The sequence below is a fragment of the Aquila chrysaetos genome, chromosome 6, assembly GCF_900496995.4.
Source record: "Aquila chrysaetos chrysaetos chromosome 6, bAquChr1.4, whole genome shotgun sequence".
Classification (NCBI taxonomy): Eukaryota; Metazoa; Chordata; class Aves; order Accipitriformes; family Accipitridae; genus Aquila; species Aquila chrysaetos.
The window spans coordinates 15,014,758-15,041,217 of NC_044009.1; the positions used below are offsets into that span (position 1 = coordinate 15,014,758).

The 26,460-nt window shown below is 39.3% G+C and overlaps 1 protein-coding gene across 10 annotated transcripts in view; it reads left to right on the plus strand.

The window, feature by feature from the left end:
- ERBB4 (erb-b2 receptor tyrosine kinase 4) overlaps positions 1 to 26,460 on the plus strand; it is a 649,063-nt gene that overhangs the window by 497,994 nt on the left and 124,609 nt on the right. For all 10 annotated transcript variants that reach the window (XM_030018184.2, XM_030018186.2, XM_030018189.2 and 7 more), the window contains 3 exons: positions 13,774 to 13,906; positions 16,575 to 16,697; positions 18,163 to 18,261. In XM_030018184.2, coding sequence (XP_029874044.1) covers positions 13,774 to 13,906; positions 16,575 to 16,697; positions 18,163 to 18,261 — 355 coding nt within the window. The remainder of the gene's footprint in view (positions 1 to 13,773; positions 13,907 to 16,574; positions 16,698 to 18,162; positions 18,262 to 26,460) is intronic.

Below are 26,460 nucleotides of genomic sequence, written 5' to 3' on the forward strand. Positions count from 1 at the left end.
TCCTAGTAGTTTGTTATAAAAGAGTGGAAAATGAGCAAAATACTCCTGCAGTATATTGAGATTGTTGATACTCCTAGACCAAGTTTCTCAGCAGCTGTGCTCATTTGATGAGTTTGGGTAATATTCATGATTGTGCAGTGCTGCACGTCAAACAGAGAAATGCCACAGTGAGGTTACAGAAGTTCTCTTAGCATGTCTCCTTGTGGATATAGGTGTGGCAGTCCTTATTGTCATGTTCGGTATGTCCCAGCCCTTGTGCCTTCTTCAGCTGCTGAGCTCTGAAGAACCATTAGTGCAGCGCCCAGTCTTACAAAGCAAGCAAGCAGGTTTCTTGCAGAAATGTGCAGGGACTTGTATTTGATCTGCTTACCACACGACGTAACATCATGAATTTCATAGTGCCTCTGTTATCCCTGAAGTTCATGCTAAGTGTTCATTAAAGTCCTACCCCTCTGTGGCTTGAGTAAAAGGTCCAACTTGGTGAGCTGTATGCATATGTTCAGCCCCACCTTAACAGCAAGCTTCTCAGTTTTATGAAGTGTGTCATGGAAAATATACAGAATGCACTAAACACAGTATTTACCAAGCACTGGAGTTTTGTCGGGTCATAACCAATTTCTTTGCAGAGACTTCTCAATAAAAGCTTTATTTTGTTGGGGGGGGGGGGTAGCTTTGCTACCACAAGTTGCAAAATAAATTTTCAAATAAATTTAAAATAAGAAAATTCTTTGTTCAGAAAACTGACTAAATTATTTTAACTGAAACTATGAGCAGAAAAAATAAGAAGTAATTAGGCCAAATGTGACAGGTCACTGCTGAAAGGCAAGAAGCATTAGGAAATTCCAAATTGAAAATGGTTTGTTAGAATGGAAAACAACACACAGCCCTATTGTAGATGTCACTGCTTTTATTTCTTATCAGGCTACATAAGCCTTGTGTTGTGTGTCTGTACTAGTTTGGCTACACAAATAATATATGATGCAGAAATAAAATTGTGCCATGAAGAAGTGACCTTATTATAGAGCAACAGTATATATCTCGCCACTCTCCAATGGGTTTCTTTTATGGCTTGGAATGAGGATTTAATTTAGATTTAATGTTGTTATAAATTAATTATCTATTATTAAAAATACATTTGTAGAGCTTTAGAAATATGTGAGATGTAGAGTTGTTTAAACCTCAGTGAATGGTTTCTTAATAATTCATTAATATTTAACATGTAATAAATCAGAACTAAAGCTTGCAGTCTTAAATCCTATCTACCTGTGTAATGCAGGATTTGTCGCTTTTTCATATTTAGACAATTTACATGACAAATGTATTTGAGTTTAGAGTCCAGCCAAGACTCAATTCTCTGCATTCTGGCTTACTCACCATGACCTGTCAGGTGATAAAGGAGCTGCAATTCTTGCATAAAATGGGAAGGTCTTGTTGGGGTTCTTCAGAACAGTACATTGGTACTGGTATGCTTGTGTTGTAAGTATTTATACAGTCAAGTCTGCTTAATTGGATCTCTTCAGATCAAAGTTAGTATGTCAAGCCATGTAATCTACTGTATGCAGGGACCGCATTTGGGTTTGGGATAGATTTATTCCCTTCTGGTATCCATAAAGTAATCTTCTTATTGTCCCTCCCTTCCTTGCCTGGAAGGTGCTTTGGTGGAGCTGTATCTTTGGTACTATGAAGTTTTAGAAAGCATGGTATCTAGATACTGTTTTTATTTGTATGTAGCCTTTGAAAGTGAAGTTTTCTTTAGGGATGACAGTACTTTTGTCAAAAAACTTCACTTTTTTTTCCAATCAGATGTAAATTTTTAATGACACGATCTTCACGCACTGGTGAACAACCTCTTTTGCAGACATATTGGCTGTTTAATCAATAGAAGATAATGCAGATTATGATTTCTGTAGTTAGATGAAGCAAATGGTCAAACAGGCAAGGAAAGATTGTGGGATAAGGTGAAAAACAGGTGCTATCTAGTTCTGATCAAGGTTTTCATTGGCAGAGAGTTGTGAGGAGCTTACTGTGTATTTGCCTGTTCTGGTATAACTCTCAACAGAGCTGGTAATCCCTCATCCTGAAGAGTTGTAGCATTTATGCAGAAATTTGAGAACAAATTCAACCTTGTCATCAGGACAAAAGCCAGACTTTGGTTAAACATGGTCCAGGCATGATGTAATCCCTGATTTGTAAATTATATGAAGTTTTTTCTTGTAGTACCTGCAGGAAAATTGTTTGAAATACAATCAACCTTCTACCATAAGAAGAGTGAACTGTTTCCTCAAACCATTTGTCTTAGACTCCAAATAACCTGCCTGTGACAGAGTCTGTCCATTAGAAACACAGGCCATCAAAGCAATACACCAAGGTGTTACTTGTCTCTTAAAATGCTTGCTTGGATTTTCATTACACTTTCTTGTTTTACTCGCTGTTCCATTTTAACTCATAGCTGTCTACTTGTAGTAAGCCTAATGATGTTTGGATATGTCACTGAAATTAAGTAGCACAGATATTTCTTAGAAGGCACAGAAGCTGTAAAGCAACATAATGTGAGTAAAAAGAAGAGGTGACGGTGGAAAAGTAGAAGCAAACAAAAGGACAGAGGATGTGTTTTTAATGATTTGTTACCATTTGTTTTGCTCCAGTTAATGCTGTTAAGGTTCAGCCAAATTAGAACCTGTAGGCTTGATGTCAGTGTCACTGACTATAGTCTTACAGGTCATTCTGAAGAGGAGATAAGACATTGTGATCCCTACTTTTGGCACTATAGCATGTTAATCTGCAAACTAATCTGAAAATAATGCTGGGAGCATGGACCATGATACACGGAACCTGTAGGTTGGTTGGTTAGAAGCAAAGAAACAGCAGTGACCTGGTAGACTGGAGGGAAGAGGTCTAATTGTAGGTGGGCAATTCACCAACATGGCAGTGGCCAAACTGGTCTCTTCTAAGTTCCCAGTAGGCTTGAATCAGCCACTGAGATATTTTCACTTCATTTCAGTGGGCTCTGTATCAGTGGGCATTGCTTTGTTTGATTGAATAACCTTCCTTTAAAAAAAAGTGTAAAATTCAGAAATAAATTACCTCTTTCCTGCCCCTTGTGGTCTGAAGGGGGGGGGGAGTAAAAAGTATTCCTGCATTAAAAATGGACAACTAGTTGTTAATATGCGTAGTCTCAATCACAGTAAGGATAATAGACAAAGAACAGATTGAAGAGATAATATTCTAGCTTTAAAATAGTCCCATCTCCTGTAGATATGTTTTTCCCTCCCCTGTGGCAGCGATATCCTCCGCATGTAAATGACTTGGATGCAGGCTAAGTTGAGTGCTGTCTCACCACTTCAGCTTTGCGTGAACTCTCTCTTCTTTGGTTTCCTGGATCAACCAGTGGATCAGGCTCCAAATTCCAAACTTTGCAATGTTTGAGTCATCTTTTAATCAAGCGATTTTTAAAATAAGGGAGCTCTTTCCCTTTCCAGGAAAATTCCAGCGAGAAAAAGGCAATTACTAAGAACGCAAGCCAAAACCTGTAGCTGTAGCAGTATGTTTGTGTGTATTCTCTCTAGCTGGTTTCATCAACCTTTTTGTGATCTTCTCACTTAAATACTTCACATACATATATTTTTTAAGTGGGGTGAGAGGCAGTCCCTCTCTCCCTTATGATAGAGGTGGGAAAAAAAGATACATGAGTCTTCTCTCTCCTTGTTTTCTTGAGCCCTAATGAGCTTCAGAAGCTGTGAGACCTAAAAGGTACGAAAAGTCAGCAGGATCCACTGTCTGCCAGAGAGGCTGGTACTTAGGTTTGGGGGTTTGATGGTGGGGGGAGAGGAAGGGGTTTGTGGCTGAAAGAGGAAAAAGAGATTTTTAAGCTGGATCACCATTTCCCCAGATGCTTGGCCTGCTCTGTTCTGGGATTTTAGCAGCTATTGCAAGAGGAGTATTTTTAACATTTGGAAGATGCATAGATAAGGCGGTATCTGCAATAAATTCTGGAATGTTCTATCATACTGAAATTTGGGAGAAGGAAGAGCTGTTTTACTAAATTATCATTTGCCTTTATGTGGGCCATACTGTACTGCGAAATAATCATAATAAAACAGCTGTTGTAGAGTCTAGGTTACTCTGAGCAGTATCCTCACCATGGACACAAGCTGTTTTTCTAATCAAGTCACATCTGTGACTATCAAGATGATAGGAGGTTGCTGTGTACATAGATGCAAAAAAAAAAAAAATCATCAGTAGAGCTGAGAATACAAGATGAGGATAATATTCACAAAGGCTGGTTTCCCTTGGCTCTCTACAGCCAGTGAAGTGAAACAGATTCCTTTGGGTGGCTGTGGATACAGAGGAGTGAAGGTAGGTGGGTTCGGAGCTTCTAAGTTGAACTTTTCTTTTCTGAATGGCCTCTGGGGAAATGCTGGCAGTGGCATGATGACTGGAATTAAGAGGAGTTGCAACACCAGTTGCAACTGGTTGTACACCAGAGGAGTTGTTAAGAGGAGTTGTACACCAGAGTTTCTCTCTGTTCTGCTTGGTAATATAAGAACTCCTGAGAGATGACTGACTAAGTTACAGACATAGAAGAATTTTGGGGCATATTATCATATAGGAGATGATCCTGTATAAGCCTTGTGTCAGAAGGAGGATCTCAATTTTATGTGAGTTTTTCCCCATAATCAAATGGGATTTTCTATTGATTGATATAATTCGTGTAGGGCATTTAGACAGAATGCTATCCTTGTAAAATAATAGTGATATGCCTGATGCTGCTTTCAGATCTACTCAAAAATAAATTCCTTATGCCCTGCTCTTTATCTACCTTAGATTTTCCTCAATATTTATGAGCACTGGCTGCATTTATTCCCTGCTATGCTCCACAAAGATAAATTCTGCATATTTAGAACTCAAACGAGGACTAGCTAAAATGTATGTTGAAGTTAAGAGCATCATGGCCATTACTAGTATTCTAATAAATGTCTCTCATGCTATATTTATATATACATTTATACTAGTGTGGAATGAAGCGTTACTATGTTGAAGTGTTGCTATTTTGATTTGGACTTTGAAGGAAAAAGTTTTAATCATATGAGTGTATATATAGGCATGAATGTATGTAATAAAAGCATGATATATTGGGGGCATATTTCCAAACACATTCTTGTACAAATCCTCCATGTATTCTCATCTCACACAGGTCCAAAAGATGCTTTAATGCCACCACTTGTTAAAAAACCTCACCTGAAACCCATGTAAACTCTACATTTATCACAAAACAAATGATTGGATATGACAAGAAACTTGAAGATCGTGAACATAGTGTGAGTTCTGTTGTCGTCAGTTTATCATGTCCCATTTTGTTTTGAAGGGGGGGGGAGGGGTCCCCTCTGCCAGTGTCCGGTGCTGAACCTTAGTCTGACTGCTCACTCATGTGAAGAGGCTTGTTCACCTTGGTCAGATGGCTCGTGGGAGTGTAGATGCAGAGCTGGACCAGAAGTGGTGTGACAGAAGTTAGGGCTCTTTAAGTACAGAATCTGTTCTCACAAAGGAGAAACATGAAGTCATAAAGACTTCAGAAGGAGGGAATCTGGAACAGAATCTCAGACTTGGTCCCCAAATACAGTCCTTGAAGGTTCCCTACTGTGAAATACTCCTGAAGCTTGTGAAAGCAAATGCTCGCTGCCCCATATGATTCAAAACTGGAATAGGAAAGAGTGCAGTGTTCACAACCACTTAGACAAAAAATCCGCTCTGTGCTTCTTCAATCTTCTGAACGATTACTCTCAGGAAAGACTGGCATTCCAAAAAACAATCATATAAAAAGAGAGATCAATGCATTTTCAAAAGAAAGATGATGATTTGTAAAGTAAGGTAAAAATGAAGGGCATGGGATAGAGAAACCTTCCTCTTGCAGCTCCTTAAAGGTAGGCAAACCACCTGTGCAGTCCTACAGGCAAGATTTTGCTTAGTTGTGTATGGGTTTGGATTTTTCGTATGTTGAATAGCTCGATTTTAGCAAACACTTAACTGGAACTTAAGTGAACTACAAGCACTTTCCACCAGTGGAATTTGGAAAGTGTTTAAAAAAAATAGCAGAAGGAAAAGCACCGTATTCAAACAGGTTTACTCCTCTTGGTTATTTAAAATGCTCCTGAACATTCCTTCCTGTTCTCTATTCTTTATGGTTTGATTTATCACCCAACTGAAGGGAATTTCCCTCTGTGTCCTGTATCAAATATTGGGTACCAAAAATTTTAGAGAACGAAGTAGTGAATGTCTAATTGATCATGAATGCATGTCCTCTGAGATCTGATTGTCTTTCCAGACTCTGGAGCATACACCTATCTACATAATTGTTTGTTAACTGTAAAGAAAAAATGGCATGCATTAGACTGAATCAAGCTGCCACCTGAAAAGTTAATGAATTCTATTAACACTGACTGCAGTATTCACTCATCTGTACAGTCACTGGTGGAGCAAAGCTGAGAGCAGGTTGAAATAATTTCTGAGCCATTTAGGCTCAAGTTCCGCCTTCTGCTTGAGAAGTTGTACAGGATGTAGGGTGAAGGTAATTGGCCTGCCCATGTCTGCTAGAACATATAATAGAAACCAAAACGTAGCAATGAAGAAAACGTTCTAGAAGTCTGCCCTGAACACCTATTGCAGAGCGAAGGAATGTTCCTGCTCAGTTTCAATGGCCAATTTTATGCTAGGATTTGTATTCTGTATATGACCCAGCTCCCACTGAGTGTTTTGGCTACCTACTGATTTAATATGGGCACTACCTTGTATTTCTCCAGCTCCTCAAGCAATGTAACGCGCTTTGCCTCAGACTGTGGTACTTTTGGGTTTGACAGTTAATGAACAGAAAGCAGTGCCACCAGACAAAGTAGTCTCTCAGCATATAATGTCATACAGGAAAATGTGCTTTATGTTTCTATTTGAGAAAAGCATGTTTTCTTATTAATAATTTCATGTACACAGACATAACTGTAGAGCCAGTTGACTGCAACTGGCTGCAGAGAAGCAGGCCAAGTTTATTGCTTCTAACAGGAATGCTTTATGCAGAGAGAAACCCTGAGCTGATGTTGATGGTTTTCGTTTTAGAGCAGTCCCTCAGCGCCCGTGGTCATTACAGGTCTAGTTTTCTTTATTTAAAGCAAAATATTACTCTTCCCAAAGAAAATGGGAAATATGACAAGTTTATAAAGAGGATTGTTCTTTTACTTGATGAACTGGCTTCGCCTGTGAGTCCAATCTAGTGGATATAACTGGCTTTCTGTCACAGATAAATCAATCTACATTATATGGGGCCTGACTTGGTATATTTTACAAGGAAAGTTAATCTGTTTACTTAAAGTACAAGCCTGAAAACAAAGTCACTGTGCACGTTCTTAACAATAGCATTCCTTTTTTATGTTGTGGCAGAAGAGAAAAATCTCAGCTTAAAAACAGTGCAAGAGATGTCATATGGGCTTTTCAGTTTTACAGGGAGAGAAGCCCATGAAAAGCCTCCATATTGATACTGTAATCCCAGAGTTTTCAGTATTTATTCCCAGTCAACTGCATTAACAGGGAGTTAAAATTGAGAGTTCTTAGTAATTTCTGGTGAAAACGTAACAGAAATGTGGTGGTTCTAAATTATGCCATTCAGATTTAAAACTAGTTTTAAAGAAATTCATTGTGCACTGTCTGTGCTTAATGATAATAAAGATGTCATAAATTTATAATCGATACATATTAATGTCTAGAATTCTAGGTTATATTCATTTTCAAAGCTATATTTAATTTTTTTTTCTTTGTCCTCATTTATTTTGCTGAGTGGAATGAGGACTCCTACCTTTTTTTAAAAAATGAGGCATGAGTAGGACACACTTTTACAGTTTAAGGAATGCACATAATGTATTTGTTTGCATCTTGTTGGTGTTCTGTTTTCAGTAAACACTCTGATAACCAAAATATGTGCAAACCTTCAGCAAATGATGTCACCATATGTTAAAACATTTTGATGTATCCTAACAGCACAGTTGCTCTCAACAGCACATCTTGGTTAGTGGTATAGTAGAGGAGGAAAGGGTGTACACTGTCAATTAGAGACGGCAAGTCTCTGTTCCGCACATGTTCTGTTCATCTGGCAAAGCTGCTGAAAAAACTTTGAGCATACAGATAACTTGATTATAGTGATCTAGAAAAGTCCTTAAATACGTGCTTGAGGAAGGCTTCAATATAGGAGCCAGTGTGGGTAAGGAAAAAGCAATTTTGACTACAGATATGTTTGTCAGCATTAGCCTTGTCCAAAGTGAAAACTGGGTTTGATGTTTAACTGCTGAATGGACCTAGACATAGACTGCAACATTGTGGTCATTTTGCATATTGAAAAGTTGTGGCTAGAACTACCTGCCACCAACCAGAGTTTAACTACAGCTAGTTGACAGTACAATGGAATGCAGTTTGCCTGTATCTAGATTAAATGCAGAATTGGTAGTAATTGTGAGATCAGCTGTGAGTTAAAATTTGTGTTTACAGATGATAAAAATTCCTGATCGGTACATAAATGGTGACATTTGTCAGTGTTCAAACACCCTGAGATTAGGTGGAGAAAGGGGGAAGGGAGCCTTGTTCTTGAAAAAGAAAAATATAAAGCAAAGCACCTCTTAATGTGAATAACATTAGATGAATTCTTCCCACCCCCGGGGAGTACCATTTTGTGAACACTAGGCACTCTGGAAGTTGTGGTTGTAGAGCTCTGCCAGGGCAGTGCTGCACAGCAGGGAGAAGCTATTAAAACATACACAAATTTGCTTCCCAGTCTGGTTGTTTATCTTGTATATTTTAAATACTAAGATTATCATTCCAGGATTAGCGGAATCTGTTAGATCTCTAAAAGTGCAGCTTCAAAGTCGGCTGAACTCCCCAATGATGGAAGGAGTGAGGAATGCAGAGCGAATGAATCATCTATCAGGAAAAAATAATGCCTTGATAACGAAAATTTCCAAGAAGTGACTGCTTCACAAATATTCAGGGTTGTAATGAATTCTGTTTGGATATATAGATAAAATTCAAAGAAGCAGAAGGTAGGGAAGGTTGAGGCAGGAACTTAAAGCCCTCTGACAGCTTGGCTTCAAAGCTTGGGTTAATGCCAAAGATAGGAAAACAGGTGTTTTTTCTCAGCCCTACTCCATGGGCCACAATTCTATTTCCTTTCCCCTTCTGCTGCACTCTCCAGTCAAGAGTATGAGACTGTACACTCATCTAAATCAGTAATTAGGCTTTAATACTTGGTCTCAAAGCACTGTGGGAATTGCAGGTGTTTTGTGCTTTGGAGTGGATGGAATGATATGAGCCCCCCTGTTGAGCATCCTTGTGCATCTTGGAATACTAACTTTGAACTTTTTGTCTCGGTTTTCGTGTGTGGGAGTGGGTGTTACGTGCTTCTAAATATGAAAATACAGTACACATTTTAAAAGAAATATATATAATTCATTTCTCCTAAGGGAGTACTAGAATCTTAATTTCAATTTCTAGCCACAGACAGACAGTTTCCGGTTGAAAAGGCAGGATTTTACACGCTGTGATTTTTTTTTCTGTACTGCTGCCTCCCCTGCTGCTGCCTTTTCCAATCATTAACTGGGTTTTCTGTCCTCAGCTAAGGGGGGTGGTGGGAGATAACAAATTAATTATGTGGGGTTGAGTTACGATTCAGGGCCATATTTCTTGGACGGCTAAGTCTATTTTGATGAGCGTGAAAGTCCAGAGACACCTAGCAGAGATCGTTTTCTTCCTCTGGGGTAGATTTTCAGTGTGTAAAGGAAAGTAGTGGCCATATCAGGAGTTTCCTGTTGGTGGGTTCGTGGTGGAGCTGAAAGGAGTGTAAGCTAGGATTGACTTTTGGTTGTCCATTATTTATGCTGGACAGGCAGGACTGACGTGGCACTACCTCTCTTTGCTTGACTTTAGCCTTTTTGAGCCCTAACAGAGAAGTGAAGCCTCTATGTTTTTAAAAATTACTTTAACAAAATGGGGGGTTTTGATAGTGAAATTTTTGTCTCTGCATCAACATTGCTCCTGTTAACTTTCATGGAATTAGTTTTAGGTGGACAGTAGTCTGAGGTGGGCAAATGTAGCCAATTGCTTTCACAGAGATGGATGTGGGACAGTAATGTAGCAAAAATGTAAGTGGATTAAGCCCTTAATGCTATAAGATAAGGAGATCTGTGTGTCCAGGTGTATGTGAAGCTGAACTGTTGGTTAGATGCATATGCAAAAAAAGGATTGGATTAAAAAAAACAAAACAGGAGAGAGGTTTTGTGTCTTCAGCAACATCTCTGATCAGCACCACCTTGCAGGGATCCATGTTAAACAACCTTAACAATTATGTAAAAGAAAGGTAAACAGCATGTTAATGAAATTCACCAGGGTATTAAATGTAAGACACTGCAAACATGAAAACAGTAGAGAAATGATACAGGAGAATTGAAGATATTAGTAGAATAGATAGAAAAGCAAACTCACTGTAATGAACATAAGTAAAAATAACCCAGATGAGGGAGGTGACATGCAGAAAACGCGGCTTAGAAAATCATCTACATGTGGTTGGAAACAACAGTGAAGTGCACTGATGATACCAGAAAGCACTGAAGGCAGTGACTTATCATTTGGTAGTGTAGCAAATAAAACACGCAATTGTTGACTTTGGGGCTTAGCTCAGAAGCGGCATGAGGGGAAGCTGCATGGTATACAATCGCATCCATTTCGGTCTGTGATGTTTGTGTCTGTCATGATTTTTATGCAAGGATAGTGGACTTAGGAGTGAAGACAACTGATCATTATTTGAGTTGAAAATAGAACTTTTTCTGTATTTCAGTTATTTGTTTAGCATTTAAATATGCTTTTTCTCACATGCTATATTATTCCTTTTACGCTGCCTTTTTAAGCTTGCTTAACAGTGTGTTTAGATGGTACCTCCTGCAAATTCAGATATAATATGCAATTACAGCATATTTCACATTAATGACTAAATGCTTGTTTGGTGAAGTTTTTGAAAATTATTTAGTTTTTTTCAATTCACTACTAAAATTGATGAGGACTTTCTTTTAAAGTCAGTGAGAGTTGACATGATAGATCGTAAAGATTCATTTTGAACCCCTGTACTCTATAACAATAAAAAGGCTGCAAAGAATGTTTAACTTCATTTTATTTTCTTCACTACTCATTATGTCTCCTTTGGAACCATTTCCTTATTATGGTCTATCATGTAAATACCATTTGGACCATTTTTACTGTAGACAGTACCATAAAACTCTAATTGTTTATTTTGACAGCTGTTATGATAGTTATTAATACGCACTTCAAAGCTGAGAGATCTCCTGCCTGTTTTGTCAGTCAGTGGTTTGGTGGTGGTTGTTAAAAACTACATCATTGTTCATACAGCATTAAAAAAAAAAAAAAATTCCTCTGCTCAAGACCATTAGTCAGTACTAGCTCCATAGAAGTCTTTTGGTGTCCAGTGTTTTTCATAATTGCTTATTAAAGAGTTTCTTGCATCAGTATCATGGAAAGCACATGCAAATGAAGAGGAGCGTTGTTTTGGGTGGATATGCCAGGTCCTTTAATCCGAGCTCTGCACTCAAAATTGGCAGAGTAACCAAGGGGATTAGAAAAGGCAATGTGTCTTAAGGCCAAACTAGATGAAGGAGGAGTGTCTCTGCCTGAGGAGTAGGTGGTACTGGACTTGTGTTTCCCAAAGATCATAATCCATTTCACAGCCAGACAACATTCAGCTTCCTTTATTTGCAGTCTTTACGGTTTCTATCGCAAAGTCTTTGAACTATAATAGGCCTTACAGTTGTGTAATCTTCATGTGTTTTCCCTGGGCAAACATGATAGTGGTGCTTTAAACATGGTGCTTTAATAACTGAATGTGGGAGTATGAGGCTTTGTCTCTGTTAACATGAAGTGAGTGACACAATAGGATTGGATCTGGAGGATGAAATAGGTAATGGTCCCAATGTCTAGGCTATGTTTGCTGCAAGGGATTTTTCTTTGGGTTAGCTCTAGTCTGATCCTGTGGACATTAATGCCAGTTAGAGGTTGGAGCACATTAGGTGCACTCCAGAAACTTATCTTCTGGTTTGTATCTGAAATGAATCCAGGTTGCATGCTTTGAGACCTCTCTGAACCAAACTGCAGTAACAAGGGACAGTTAGGACAGTACAGAGATGGGCTTCAAAATGGTACTCAGTGGTATTGTAGACACACCTTAATATACCAAACTAGGTTAGATGGCACTGCTTCCCACTGCTCTGCTTTGTGGTAGGGCATAAAAAGAAGAATAAAGGGTCAAATAAATCAATTCACTATTTCTGTGGGAGACTCCTTTAAATTTTCAATAGCTGTGTGGTACATATTTATTAATAGGCCATAATGTGTCTTTCATCATCGTTCAGACATAACCAAGGAAGGCTGTTAAAGCATAGCAGTGATATTTCCACAATCTTGAGAATAGTTAACCTATTTCCTGTAGTTACCAAGCAGTAGGTTCAGCACCATTTCTACTCTGCAGTTGTCATGCTGTCTCTTTTTACCCATCTTTTCAGCTACTGTCCAGCCATTGTTGGAGGGATGTTAAATGCTGTGAGTGTGTTTATGTTGGTAAATTGTTGGTATGCTGTGAAAATGCATAAATGAAAGTTTTGGGTTGGAGGCTGCTACCCACCCTTTAGAGATGGAGCAGGGAGAGAGAGAAAGAAAACTGAGTCAGAGCAACTATTGCTTGACTTTTTTCTTCAGAGGGAGCCTGCTTCTCTCCACTGACTGTGTAGGTAGTCTCCAAATGTGGGCAACTAAGTCGGAGTGACTCTCCGAGACAATCTTTTTGTTTTGTGCTTGTGTAGCACCTACTGTGATGCCAGCCTACTATATCTTATCACTATGGAAAAACAAATTAGTAATTGTAGCTCACGCTGCTCAAGAGCCTGGAAAGCTGAAAGGAGTTATAGGAGTAGTGGGGGGACAACAGGTCTTGTGCAAAAGCTGAGCCTTGCTTGGCATTGTTCACAGAGTTTTTTAGCTCCAACACACCAGTCTTTTGGTCGGGGATTTGGCTGTGCTGAAAAGCCACAGCAAAACCAGATGGGTGCAACCATAACCCCTGACCAAGGTGTTTGTGTGTAATAGTAATGAACCAGGAGTTCCAAGAGGGTGTGTGGTTCTAGTCATGGATTACATTGTTCAAATATAAATATCCTCTACTTGAGGAAGGTGTACGAGTATGATGCCTCTGGATTTGTCTATGAAACACCATGTTTGAAGTTGCCTCTCACTTCCTCCATACTCAGGAAGGCACATCATACTGGTAGTTCGGGAATTTTTCATTAGTTTGTTTTCCCCTAAATGCACAAGCCCATGAGTTAATCTAGATGGAACCAAAGAGTAAGCATAGTTAAAGCTCTTGCAGGAAAACTGCAGGTACTTTTATCCTCATTTTGCCATTGCAGATTTGCATTTGCCATCAAAGTGCATGTTGTGTCTCCTTGTCCACACGACTCCTCACATGTGCATGGCAGTTTGAAAAAAGTAGAATTGGTATATTGATTAAAAACAAGAAAAGTCATGCCATATGTTAATGTGTTTCCCCTGACTTCCCATTTGGACTGACTTACAAATTCTGGTGATAAGGCAGTTAATAAGCTTTCCAAGTGATTGTGTTTTATGTACCTACCCGTTCTTCGGTCTCTCACCCTACCTAAAAATAAAGTTTGTGATTCTGATTGCTAGAACCCCTTTGATTGCTGCGGGAGTTATTGGTGGCCTGTTCATCATCGTCATTGTGGGCCTGACATTTGCCGTGTATGTTCGGCGCAAAAGCATTAAAAAGAAGAGAGCATTGCGAAGATTCCTGGAGACTGAGGTGAGAGTGTGCTTCATCTCACAGAGTATTTGAAAAGATGTGCAGAGCCGTTCTGCTGTTATATTAAAGGTGTTCAGGTCTTCAATCCAGTTACCAGAGAGGTCTGTAGAAATCTTTTTGCTAACATCAGGACTAAACTGATGGAATGAATGAAGCTATTTCAAGATGCTACTTTTCTGTACATACATGGATTCATGGCTTCTGAAGACCAAAAAAGATCCATGTGATCACGAAGTCATGTTCCATCAGATGTTTGAACTTCCATCCTGCTTTCAACTGAGCTTCTATCCCAGTTCATCAATACATTTAGCAGCTCTGATGCTTAATATTACAGGTTTTCATCCAGTGCATACTGAGGTCAACTTTTAAGACTGAAGAAAGTTCCTTCAGCAAGCTCTGAAGCAAACTTAAGCTCATCAGGAATGCTTAAATGCAGAGACTGTCACTTAACTGTTGTTCCCTGTGCCTACATTGCCTTTGTGGTCCAGATTTTGTCAAAGCCTGTAGTCATGATCAGTAATAATAATGTATTTTTTTAAGCCGAGATACTTCCCAGAGTTTAACCAAATGAAGTTCGCAATTCTACTGGCAAAAATGTGTAGTGGAGCTATAGGAAAGAGTGTGGTGCCCACTCCATCCTGCTCTTTGAAATGCTGGTAGTGGAGGGGGCAATCTAGGAAGTATATTTAAACATAATATTAAATCGTTATCTGTCAGCTACAGCAAAGGTGATTACTACCATCTCCTCAGTCCTACACTTGAGACACTTTACAAGTGATGATATATTTAAATTAGGGTCCTCCTTTGTTAAGACAATAAAGCTTGGGAATAGTGATTCTTTGACAAGGCTTTGTTAACAATGCTGTTTTCTGTTCTGTTCCAAGGGTCCTGCTCCCACTCATCACCACTGTAGAGCCTGGGAGCAAATGATTTGCGTATCCCCAGTCTGTTTGCCTAAGTATCTTTATGCTTGGCTAGAATTTGTGTTGCTTGTTAAATAGTCTTCAGCTGTATAGAAAGCTTGACAATACTTGGTGCCTTTAAATACATAAATCTTGCTATTGCATCAGCCCCTACTTAAGCATAAATTATTTTAAGCAGGTATTTTTCATTGTATTTGGGAGGTATTGGCTTTGAAGTCCAGCTCTCATTCTCCATTTGGTCAGATAAAAGCTGTGGCTGACAGTAGTTCCTGAGGGACCAAGGCCTCCTACTGAACATGTGGGGAAGCTGTTGTCTTGGCTTAGAAACTGAAGATTAAATCATGAGCATCCTGAGATAAACACACAAGCAACTGTCGCTTCAGCTAAAGTCTCTGTTTCTAGCTGGAGGCTGTAACAGACCTATTCTTTCTGTAGATCAGTCTCTGTAAAACTCTACAAACACTTTTTTAGACCCCCACAATGCTTCTCCCTGTCGTACCTGTGTTGGTGGACTGTGGCACAAAAGCTGTTTTCACCTTTTGCAAACTGAAAATACAGAAGTGTACTGCCAGTCTGTCTACTTTTCTTTTACAGTGAACCTTCTTTCTTTCACTGTGTAAGTACTGGACATGTAAAGTGGGAAGGAGGAAAGAGAAATCACTGTAAAAAAAGTACAGCTCACAGACTATTTCTGTGATAACCTGACTTGTTGCTGTTTGATTTTTGTTTTCTTACCCCAATAATTTCCAGATACTGGTATTTTTACCTGAACAAAACTAATTAGTCTGGTCAACTAATTAAGTAGTTAATTAAGTCAACTAATTAAGTAGTTCATGATGCTCAAGGAGCCATTGAAGCAGTTCTCAAACTGCAGAGCATGGTGCATTAAGCCTTGTAAACAGACAGCTTTGAAATGCTGCAGTGGTTTCAACCCAATCTGAGTAGGAGTAGCCCTGAATTATTTTCCTCATCCTGTAAAGGAACAGGCTATTTTTCATTGTTTAGAGTATTGTCCCTTTCATGTATTTTTAATTTCTTTTTAAAGAAGCATTGTTTTTCTGGCAGAGACAGTATAACGTTGAGATCTGAGAGCATTTTTAACTGAATGTGCCATTGTGGTTCATTTACAGTTTCTTGGGACATCTTAAGCAAATTGTTTAATTGTGCCTTTCTTGCAGTAAATTAGTGGCTGTTATAAATTAGTGGTCTGCTATAAGACGTTTTCTCCTTAAAGCTGCCCTCCTGTGTGGTATAACAGAAGTTCGGAAAATAGTCCCTTCCCAAAACAGAATAAGAACGTGATGAGCCATTAAGTCAGGGCTATTAAAAAGAAATGTGGCCAACTCAAAAGACACTGAAATGGGCAAAAATAGAATATGGTGCACTGATAATAAATGCTGTATTTCTGTCATGTAGAAAATATTTATACTGCCTCCATTAGCAAAAGTCCTTGGGTGTGTTATTGCGACACCAATTCAATTTCCAGTTCGTAATTCCATCACGCAGTTCCTGGTGGAAATTATGACATGTTGAGTGAGGATTTTCTTTATTGGGTCTCTTGGTTTCATAGCATTGCTATTTGCTTTTGAAGGTGAGAAATCCCTCCACAAGTTGGCAGGTCAATGGTCAATAGATCCCACCACTGTCTTATTCCACTATTTAGTTGGATTGGTTGTTTTCAGTATAAACTTCTGATGGGTCTTCACATTATCACATATTTAAGACTGTTGGATTTTCCTTCATAGCTTGTGGAACCCTTGACTCCAAGTGGCACAGCACCCAATCAAGCACAGCTTCGTATCCTGAAGGAAACTGAGCTGAAACGAGTAAAGGTTCTTGGCTCCGGAGCCTTTGGAACTGTATACAAGGTAAGAGTCTTCACCATACAGCAGTGAGTTCCCTCATGTAACTTTTGAACAGTCAAGTTCTGCATTGCAGCAAAGCACCCTGTGTTGTGTATGGGTTCGTGAGCCCTACTTATCTGGGAAACTCAGGATAGTGGGATTGTGTGGGAGGAGTGCATCTTCAGGCTCAAATGTTGACTTCAGTTTTAATCACACATGCAGATATTATTTCTTGCTGAGAAAAGGAGTGTCAGCCACAATCATTCTTGCATGCAAGAGGACTACACAAGCTGGGCTGTCTTGATATTAAATGCAGCATCAAAGTTTGTTCATTCTGTTGTTACATAATGGCTTTACAATACACTTTTGGAAAGCTAGATAAACTTTGTCTCTCATTTCACAAGTCACATGGATCTTGTAATAGCAATAATACCTTGTAAAACAATATTGTCATTAGCTAAACCATAATACTTTTTGTTTCTTCCATTGAAATAGAAAAGATGAGTTATGCCAATGTACCCTGTAACAGCCAGGATATAAAAGCAGAACCAACAGGGGAAAAAATACTTCCGTTAAAGATGGGGGTTTTTAAGATCTGTTGGTCATGTCCAGATCTCAAAGGCATGAAGTAGGGCTTAATGGGCAAGTCAAACCAATCACCCAACCCTTTGGGAGCAACCCAAACCTGCCAAATCAAGGTGGTAGGTCAGAGCACTGAAGGAGGACAGATACTGCATCTATCTTCAAATTGGAGAGGAGATGGAGGAAGTACAGACCAGGTCGCTACAGCTACAAGGTCATGGGAATACATTTTTGAATAATCAGTTTAAATATACTTAGACAATAATAAAGTAGTAGAGATGGGTACCATGAGGTTGCCAAGAACACAGCAATAGTCAAGAAGGATGGAAAAGTAGCCTGGGAGACACACAGCTTGTGAATTTTAATTTTAAAGTTTACTCTTTAGCCATCTAAGCTTTTAATTCTCAGATATCAATTAATTAGAGAAATAGCCCCTAAATATATTGTTCTTAGAATGTCCTGTCTCTGCATGAGAGTATGACCTGGTGATAATCAGTTTTGAGAATTTCCTGATAGCCTCAATGAGTTCAGCATCAGAATCCAGAGAGAAAATCCAGATTTTTTGTTTAATTTTATCAGAATCAATAGTCAATGGAAAAAGTATGCGCATCACTGGCGTGCTGACATTACTCTCTAGAAACCTGGTTGTGGACAGGAAAATCAAGGGGGCCTGATGAGGACGTTCACTGATACAAAAATCTTTCATTTTACCTAAGGGTTTACTTCTGGTGTAAGAATTAGTTTTGTAGGTTTTTTATTATTTTATAGCTCTGTGTATTCTCAGTTCTGAGGTTCATAACTGATGTGCATAATGTGACAGAATGCATCAAAAAGAACTGTAACTCTGCATGAAGTTTTTGTAATTGTTGTCTTATTAGTCTTATGTCACTTTTTCTTCTTTTTCTAGGGTATTTGGGTCCCCGAAGGAGAAACCGTAAAGATTCCTGTGGCCATTAAGATCCTTAATGAGACCACTGGTCCAAAAGCCAATGTGGAGTTTATGGATGTAAGTAAGAGATGATCAGTGTCTTTGAGTTTTGGTGGGGGCGTGTCTTTCTGTAGTCCACTGAGATTGTAAAGAGGAGTTTCTGCCAGTTTTCTTTCCTTATATTTAAATAGTAGAAGGAGGCTTGTACACAGGACCAGTATTGTGCTGATGTTCAGCAAGTGCTACAGTATCATGTCCCTAGAACAACTCAGCTCTTGAGATTTTCTGTGTAGGCCATTTGCCTCCTTCCCTTAGTCTTTGACAAGCTGTCTCAGTATTAATGCATATCCATAGCATTCTCTATTGCAGCATTGTTCAAACAAACAAACAAAGAAAACCAACCAACCAAAACCAATCAACTAAGGTTACACCTCAGCTGCGGGTAGGTCAGTGCTGCTTCTCTGAAGCTATAGAGCTAGGCAGATCTGTATAAGGCAATGCTCTGCCCTGTTTAGTTTATTGCATGTAGATCATTCCACTCCAGAACCATAAGTACCTGAGCTACCAGGGTAATGCCAGCGCTATGGTAATGAAGGGCTGGGTTTTTCACTGTGCAGATGTCACGGACCCTTAAGATGCTTGGAGTTTTCTTATAAATGGTCTTCCCATCAGTGGAAGGCTGAAACTCCTCTGTCTCATGTGCCAGATTATTTTATCTTTCCATGGCAGAGCAACTAGAGATGAGAGAGAAGGAGTTGTAGGGGAGCATCTTACCACGTATGTGAGTCTCAGCTGGTGCAGACCTCACAGGAACAGAACTTTAGCCTCAGCTCTCTTCTGCTTCAGTGTTCCTGAGAACTAAGCACTGAGAATCTGGGAGCTGTCAGCAGCAGCAAAGCATAACAGGGAGGGGAAAATAAAATGTGCTGGATATTAAAAGCTGTTTTGCTTTACTAATCTGAAATATTGTTGAGAGGTCAAGATCATAATTTTCATGAATGTTCTATGTTCACAGATATTATGCACTGTGTCAACATCAAGCCTCATTGACGCTGTGAATGTGTATGTCCTATTCAGTGACAATTTTTGACAAATCACAGAAATTTGCACTTTTTTGTAAATCCCTCTTGTGAACTTGAAAATTACATAGGAGTTTTAAGTCTTGAAGAGCTGTTCAGTGTATAGGCTTAATTTGGTTAGCATTAATGAGACTGGAAACCACAAGGAGAATGTACTCTCGTTATATAGGCTATTCTTCCATCTAGAAATGAATAGAAATGTACAGTTATGGATTTAGCTGTTTCAGACAAACTATCATGTGTGAGTTCTTAGACAATTGAACGAAGGCTGTATAGGTGAAGGGATTTCCTGTGCTTTTTACAGAGAACTGCACATTTATGTAGATGACATTCAGTAATCATTGTGCACAACTAAATTAAAAAAAGGACATTTTGGCCCTGTTCAAAAGGAATTAATTGCACTAAAGGGATAAAGAGTATTAAATGTTTGCTTAATGAACAAAATAATGGTCAAGAGTATTGTTAATGGTAGAGCTGGAGAAAGAGGAAAGCTGGTATTCAGCACACTTTTGAAGTCAACGTGCAGGGAGTGCAAGGACACTGAATGCAACCTGCACTCCATGTCTGATGCTGGCAGTCAGTGATGTAGATTCCAGCCTCAAAATGAGGGAATTGTCAGTGGAACAGAGTAACTTGCACCAGCTTAGGATCTGACCCCTGGTCTGATAGAGAAATAATAGTAATATCTCTTTCTCTGATATTGATTAACCTTGAAGCGCTCTACAAAGAAAACATAAGGTCCTGGTTAAAAGACAGACTTACTTGTCTGACGTTTCATAGCTCAGCTTGATCAGCTGACTTAATTCACTGGACCACATTTCCTTCCAGTGTATGCATCATAACATCTGATAAATGGCTCAGAAATTATGAAGGTTCTTTGGAAACTCTGGAGATTTTAACTATGTAAGGTACAGCCACACTACAAAAGGTTTCTCATGAGTCTCTGACCCAGTGGTAACAAGGTGAGAGAAAAGTTAAAGTTATTTTTAGTCCTAGATGTTAATAATAACCTAAAGGTTATTTTTAATCATAATAAAAAAAAATTGGACTCCATCATTAGTTGATATAAGTGACAATAAGGAGAAAAAAGATGTTTTGTATCAATGCTGCATTTGATATATGTACAGTGGTCTGTAACATCCTTTGCTGTACCGCATTGTTGAAGATTTAATTTCATTCTTTTGAAACAATTGCTCATGCAATCATACAGACATTCCTGCCGTCCTCACCTCTTAACCCAGTCATTCATTTCCTGCAACAAGCCACATTTTTAAAGAGAATGACCTAGGCATTGTTTATGGTTTTAGTGTGACCACTCCTCTCTGTCCCAGACAGGACATAGTTTTCAACTTTTTAAAATTTTAAGCTATTATGAGGAGATAACTTAATTATCTTTCATTGAAGAGTCAGTTATAGTAGAAAAGTGTGTTTTACTCATTCTCACTCCAAGGCTTTGGTCAGTATAACTGTCTGGATAAAACTTGATACTGTTTACTGGTGTTATTTTATGAGGAAAATGTAAGTGTACATATGAAAGCAAAATGGATCAGTTGTGATTTCAGTAAAAAGAGTATTATGAGTAGTTGTTGGTTAAAAGCAGTTGTATCAGACTTTTTAAAGGCACATAGGTGGCTAAGTGCCATTATGAACATAGTGGGGGTTAACTCTTAAATAAGTGTCTGACATATTGGTTGTGAATGGGAAGAGGAGGTTAGTGGGAAGGATTTGTCATTATATGAGTCACACCCTTGACTTTGGGGGTTTTGTACTTGTCAAGTACAGGTGTGCTTTTGTCAGCAGTTAATTCTTACTCCATTGTGTATGTCCTTGTACTTGCAAGTAAAACTTAGCATTCCTTTTAGAGAGGCTCTAGAAAATGTAAAGCCTCTTGTAAACAGCAGTTTGTGTACAGAGAGAGTATTTGGGACATTTCAGTGTCTACAGAAATAGCTAGTACAGATGTTAATGGCATTGTCCATAGGCTCTGGTTAAAACTTCTAATGTTGGCAGAATTTAAGTCTAAAAGTGCTCTGCGAGCTGCTGAAATTCTGCTAAATGTTATGCTAAAAGAGTAAAGAACAACAATTTGGCTACTAGGCTGTCATTTCAGCACCTTGAACACCCACTAATGGATCTGTAATGGCTATAATGATATAATGCATGATGTTAGCACCTGCTATGGCCAAACACTTCCCACCCTTCTCCCATCAGGGGATGATGAATTGGCCATCACCAAAAAGTACATCCCATATTTGGAATCTTTCTTTGAGGAGTTGCAGCAGAGTCTACTTGTTAGGCTTTCTCCACACATTCCCAGCTGGCTCTCTTTCTTTTACTCTGCTCCCTGCTTTCTTACATAGTTTTTATCACTGCAGTAGTCCGTGTCTGTTCCAGCAGTGCAAGCTGAAGTCTAGTAAGTAACCCATACCGCCTTCTCCAGGGCAGAAGCAGAATGTACATGTGGACTTCTATGGATTTGTTTTCACCTTGCAGAGGTTATTGCTACTGTTTTGTAAAATGTAGGTTTACCTTTTTTCCACATATTTCTAAATACATATTATCTCTGGAATAATTTCAAAGTCTATGAATTTCCCTTCAGGTGTTGAAATGGTTAGGTACTTAAGTTGTGGGGCGTAGTTCCTCCTCCCTGTTTGGCTGGTCACGCTTCATCATCCCCAGAAGGGCGCTGGAATTTGATTCAGAGTGCAGGCATTCTTGCTACTGGTCTGCAGTCTGGGAAAGCTTGCAGCTTGCAAGCGTGACTGGGAGGGGAGTCACCAGCTGACACAGAGGGTATCAGGAGACAAGGATATCCTACTCCTCACCCTAAGGCTGGTAACAGAATATATGAGGGTCCTGAGTGTTTGGGAGGAAAGAGAGGCTTGTTGTGAGGAAAAAAGGCAAATACACAGCTAAGAGGCTACTTGATAGTAGAACAGGGACTTCTAATTTCACTTGTGAAAACAATTTCCCCTCCTCAGCCTCAAATGATTTGACTGTTATGATTGTCTGATAAGTCAAGTAGCCATTGGCCTGATCAGGTGCTTTAACATTAAACCAGATGCTCGACTGATAATGTAATCCATTCTAAAGTCATGCTGCAGTTGGAAAGCATAGCAAACCATCTTTGAGGCTAAAAAAAAAAATATTTAAACTAACTTGTCATGGGAAAACAGACAGTTGATGAGGGCCTTTCCTCTCTAGCCCTCTAATCCTGATGTTTCCAGGAAGTAATCCTGTGAGCTGTGATTCTGTCCAGGGTTTTGATCCACTTACAAGTTTAATCTATCCTCTCTGAACTTAAATGCTCCATTATCTGTTAGAAAATAATTAGAGGCTGCAAGCACAAGTCTGCATACACAGAGTTCCTTGGGAGTCCCTGAGCTCATTGAGATGAAGACAGTTTGACTGATGGTGGTCAGCTGATATTGGGCCAGAAGCTAATAATAGAAAGCAGTGCTGCTTAGCTAGGTGAGAAAGTTAACTTGGGAAAAATTAAAGTGAAGGGTTTGGGATTTATGGTTGGAAATAAATTTCCCATTCTCATTTGTTTCCTGGTAAGAGAGCTTCAGAGGTAGTTGGTTCCTTTTATGGTTTTATAATTAAGATCTAGGGGGCTTCTTGACTTCACCTGGACTTACTGTAGTTCCCTGCTGTCTCTCGGAGCAGCATTCAGAGTGCAAGAGAGCATTTGTCAAGTGAAGTGTAAAGGTAATAAGTGACAATGACCTCCACCAGGCATGCAGCAAACAAATTAAAGCTGCATACAGGGGGCTGATACCCACATCTTTTCTTTATGTCTGGCCTAATTAACTAAATTAATAAAGCAGTCAGTTGTCTTGTACTGCAAAAAGGAGAAACAGTTTTTCCTAAATTACAAGCCCGTCTTATAATAAAGACAGGTCCTCAAGACATATCAAACTTATCTTTGGTTCAGGGTTTCAAGAGGAAAAAAATCACGTAGCTGACTAGCAAAAAAGAATTTTATCTCCTGTTCAGGTGAAAACCCAGAGATCTTGATAGGTCTAGATGATTTTTTTGTTTCTTCAGGTAGGTCTAGATGCCATTGTGGAAAGTACACTGGAGATACAGCTAACTAGTCAGGCGGGGAAGGTGAGAGAAGATTTACCTTTTCTTGGTTTCCACCACTGGCGTTAGACATAGGAGGGTTCTAAGCTGAAGCTTTTGGGTTCCTTCCCTGGCCCACGGCAGCTTTCATAGAGCCCTTGGGGTTCCCTGTGGACACAGTCTGTAATGTACAGTTTCTCAGTTGATACAGATGCTTTTACACTGAGTCTCCTTGTAAGATCCTGCCTTATATGACTATGTAGGTGACTGGGGAAATATTTTTGTCTGTCCCTTAAATTATTTTTAATTCCTTGTGTACATCTCATGCTACCTAGCCAAGTGTTTGACCCAGATCTTCAACAGTCCCTGTAGATGCTTCTGAAAGTCTGAAAAGACATTACTACCAACAGTAGTTGGATAGTACATCCAGGCACCCCACAATCATTCCACTGACTGCACGGCTGCTTGGGAAATACAACCAAGTTAATCTTGAACCTCGGTTTATGGGGCAGATTTAGGATCAAATGAAATCCTTTATGGCAGCAGTGAGACATTTTTCCTTATCTTCTTCTGCTGTCATTTACGTAAACATCCTCCTTTCCAACTGGTATAAGGGATCTCTGTAAGAATAGCTGATAATGAACAGCAGTGTTGCTGCGCTGCCTGGCAGTGTGCTTCAGCTGTGATTCAAACAGGTTTTCACTCCATCGTGTTAAGTTGCTGGGGGTGGGAGGCAAGGGGTGACCGAACTCATCTGATTGTAGACTCCCTTTTGCGCAGTCTCCCCTCTGCCTCCCACTTACGCACACTCTAAGTATAGCCACTTAGGAGGGGGAACTGTTTGCCTGTCAGTTCCAGGCACAGAAGCTCACTGTGATTGCAATTACAATTTCCAACTTGTCCAGAGATGCCAGAAATCAAGCTGTCCTTGAGAACTCTGCATACCATGCACAAGTCCCAAGAGTGATCAGCCTCTACAGAAGCTGGAAATCTGAAGCTTAACTGCCTTTAGTCATCTGAAGATTGCCTATGTTTCAAGGCCATGTTTTTGTTATTTCCGTCTTAAGTAATAATTTTCTGTTTAAATGTTTACTTACTCCAGTAATATTTCCTTCCATAGTATGCAAAGATAAGATGTGTGTGTATGTGCAGGCGGGTGTTAATTTTCCATATGCAAGAGCAGGTGGCCGCATGGAGAAAGTATACCCACAGCAAGGATGAAGTGCAAGCACAGACAGACAAGCTAGGCTGTTTGGAAACAACATAACGTAACGCTCTAATGGGAAAATACAATGAGGGAAAAAGAGTTTGCCTACTACTGGTGATGGGGGAAATCTGAGCCCTATTGAAATCAATGGGAGCTGTGTATTTGTCAGTGAATTCAGCAGGGCCAGGACTTCACCTCTGAAGTCACCCATCCAAGAAGTCTGCCACAGGTTTAAGGGAGAATCAAAAGCTTTAGTGAGTGACTGACATTATGAGTTATTCCTAAATGAGTTAGAAGTATGTTCAGAAGCTTTTTGTTAATGGCAATAGCAGAACTCCTTATTTAAAGTTTGTATTGCATTATGACTTGGAAACCCTGCATAAGGTTGGGTAAATCTCTGAGCAGGGAGAAGATCAGGAAGGAGTGTTAGTTTATTCACTGAGAAACATAGCTGTGGATTAATTGAAACTATTAGAAATTCTAATCAAATTCAAGAAGTAGTTTTGGCTGTAAAGTGAGTGTATATGAAGGAAACATTTTGAACTGATGTCTTATATTATGATTTCTTTTTAAAGGTATGAGATACAGCAATAACATGGTTGATACTTGTTGCTTTGGAGTGTACGTTTGAGCTTGGTTACTGAAACATGAAGTCAGTTATTTGCTTATCTGTATGTATTACTGTTCTGAAGGTCATGATCTCATAGTTGCCACTGTTTTATCAGGATGCAGTAGAAGAGAGCTTTTTGAAAAAGTGTTTAGAAATTGAACAGGCAAAGGATGGGAACACTAAAAAAAAACTAAAAAAGGCAGAGAAGTGGTGCTATGAGTATCAAAAGTGGTACGCAGTAGTTTAATTAGGAGACTTAATCAGAAGCTCTTGGGATTTGTATTTCCATGATGAGTTTTCCGTTGCTTACAGTACCCTGGGTCTCTAGTTCTTGGCATTGTGCTGTATGTTGCCACCCTTTACTATATGTTAGATCTGGAGCTGAGCCAGAATGCGGTCCTCCAGATCTGTATTTTCCGAGAACTTACTTTGTATCTGGATGTGGGCTTTTAGGAGAACAATCTTACGCGCTTCAGTAAAAATTTCCACTGGATACTGTAAGGCCATGAATTTGGGGACCCGCCTTCTAGTATGATAGTGCCTGCAGGTGCTGGTCTTTTCATCTGCACAACCAGTGGATGGTGTGATTTAAGGCAGAGGGGAAGATGTTATCTGTGCAGGAACAGATCTTGCTGGAGTGGTAGGCTACAGCTGGTAGACTTGTAATTACACACATGAGAAACAGCCTTCCTTAAATATCAGAAAAGTGATTGGGAATACTGGAATTCTTTGCAGAGTCTTTCTGAAGTTCAGATGCAAAGTACAGAAATAAAACTGACAAAACTTGGTCAAATGGCAGATAAGATTACTGAATAATGCTTGATATGTTATGAGAAGAAACTGAGACAGACATCCAGTTTTAAAGCAGACTTCGGCACCGAGAACTGGGCAACTAGTGCTGACTTACTGCTAAAAGAAACTGAAAGCCTGTATCTAAGAAACTTCCTATTTCTTTGTGCCTCCAGCTCACATTAGCAATATAAAATAGGCACGTGTTAATGTTTCAGTTCCTAAAGGGCAATATACGTATGACAGAATGTTGTCACGCTGATAAAAAAATGCAAGTTTTTATGGGACCTCTGTTAATAAAACAGAGGTGCTGTTTCCACAGGCTTAACTGTAATGCATCCCAAACAAGCCATCACTAGTTCGAGGTTAATGGTGAATCTAATGAGGTTTGAGGAAAAGACTGAAGAAGAAATGTCTTGATACTTAAGTCAGAGGAGCTGGCTGTAAAATTGCATGTATATGCTGGCTAATCATTTTTGAAGTACACTTGCCTGTGATTAGTTCAGTGCTAGATGGGTAGGCTA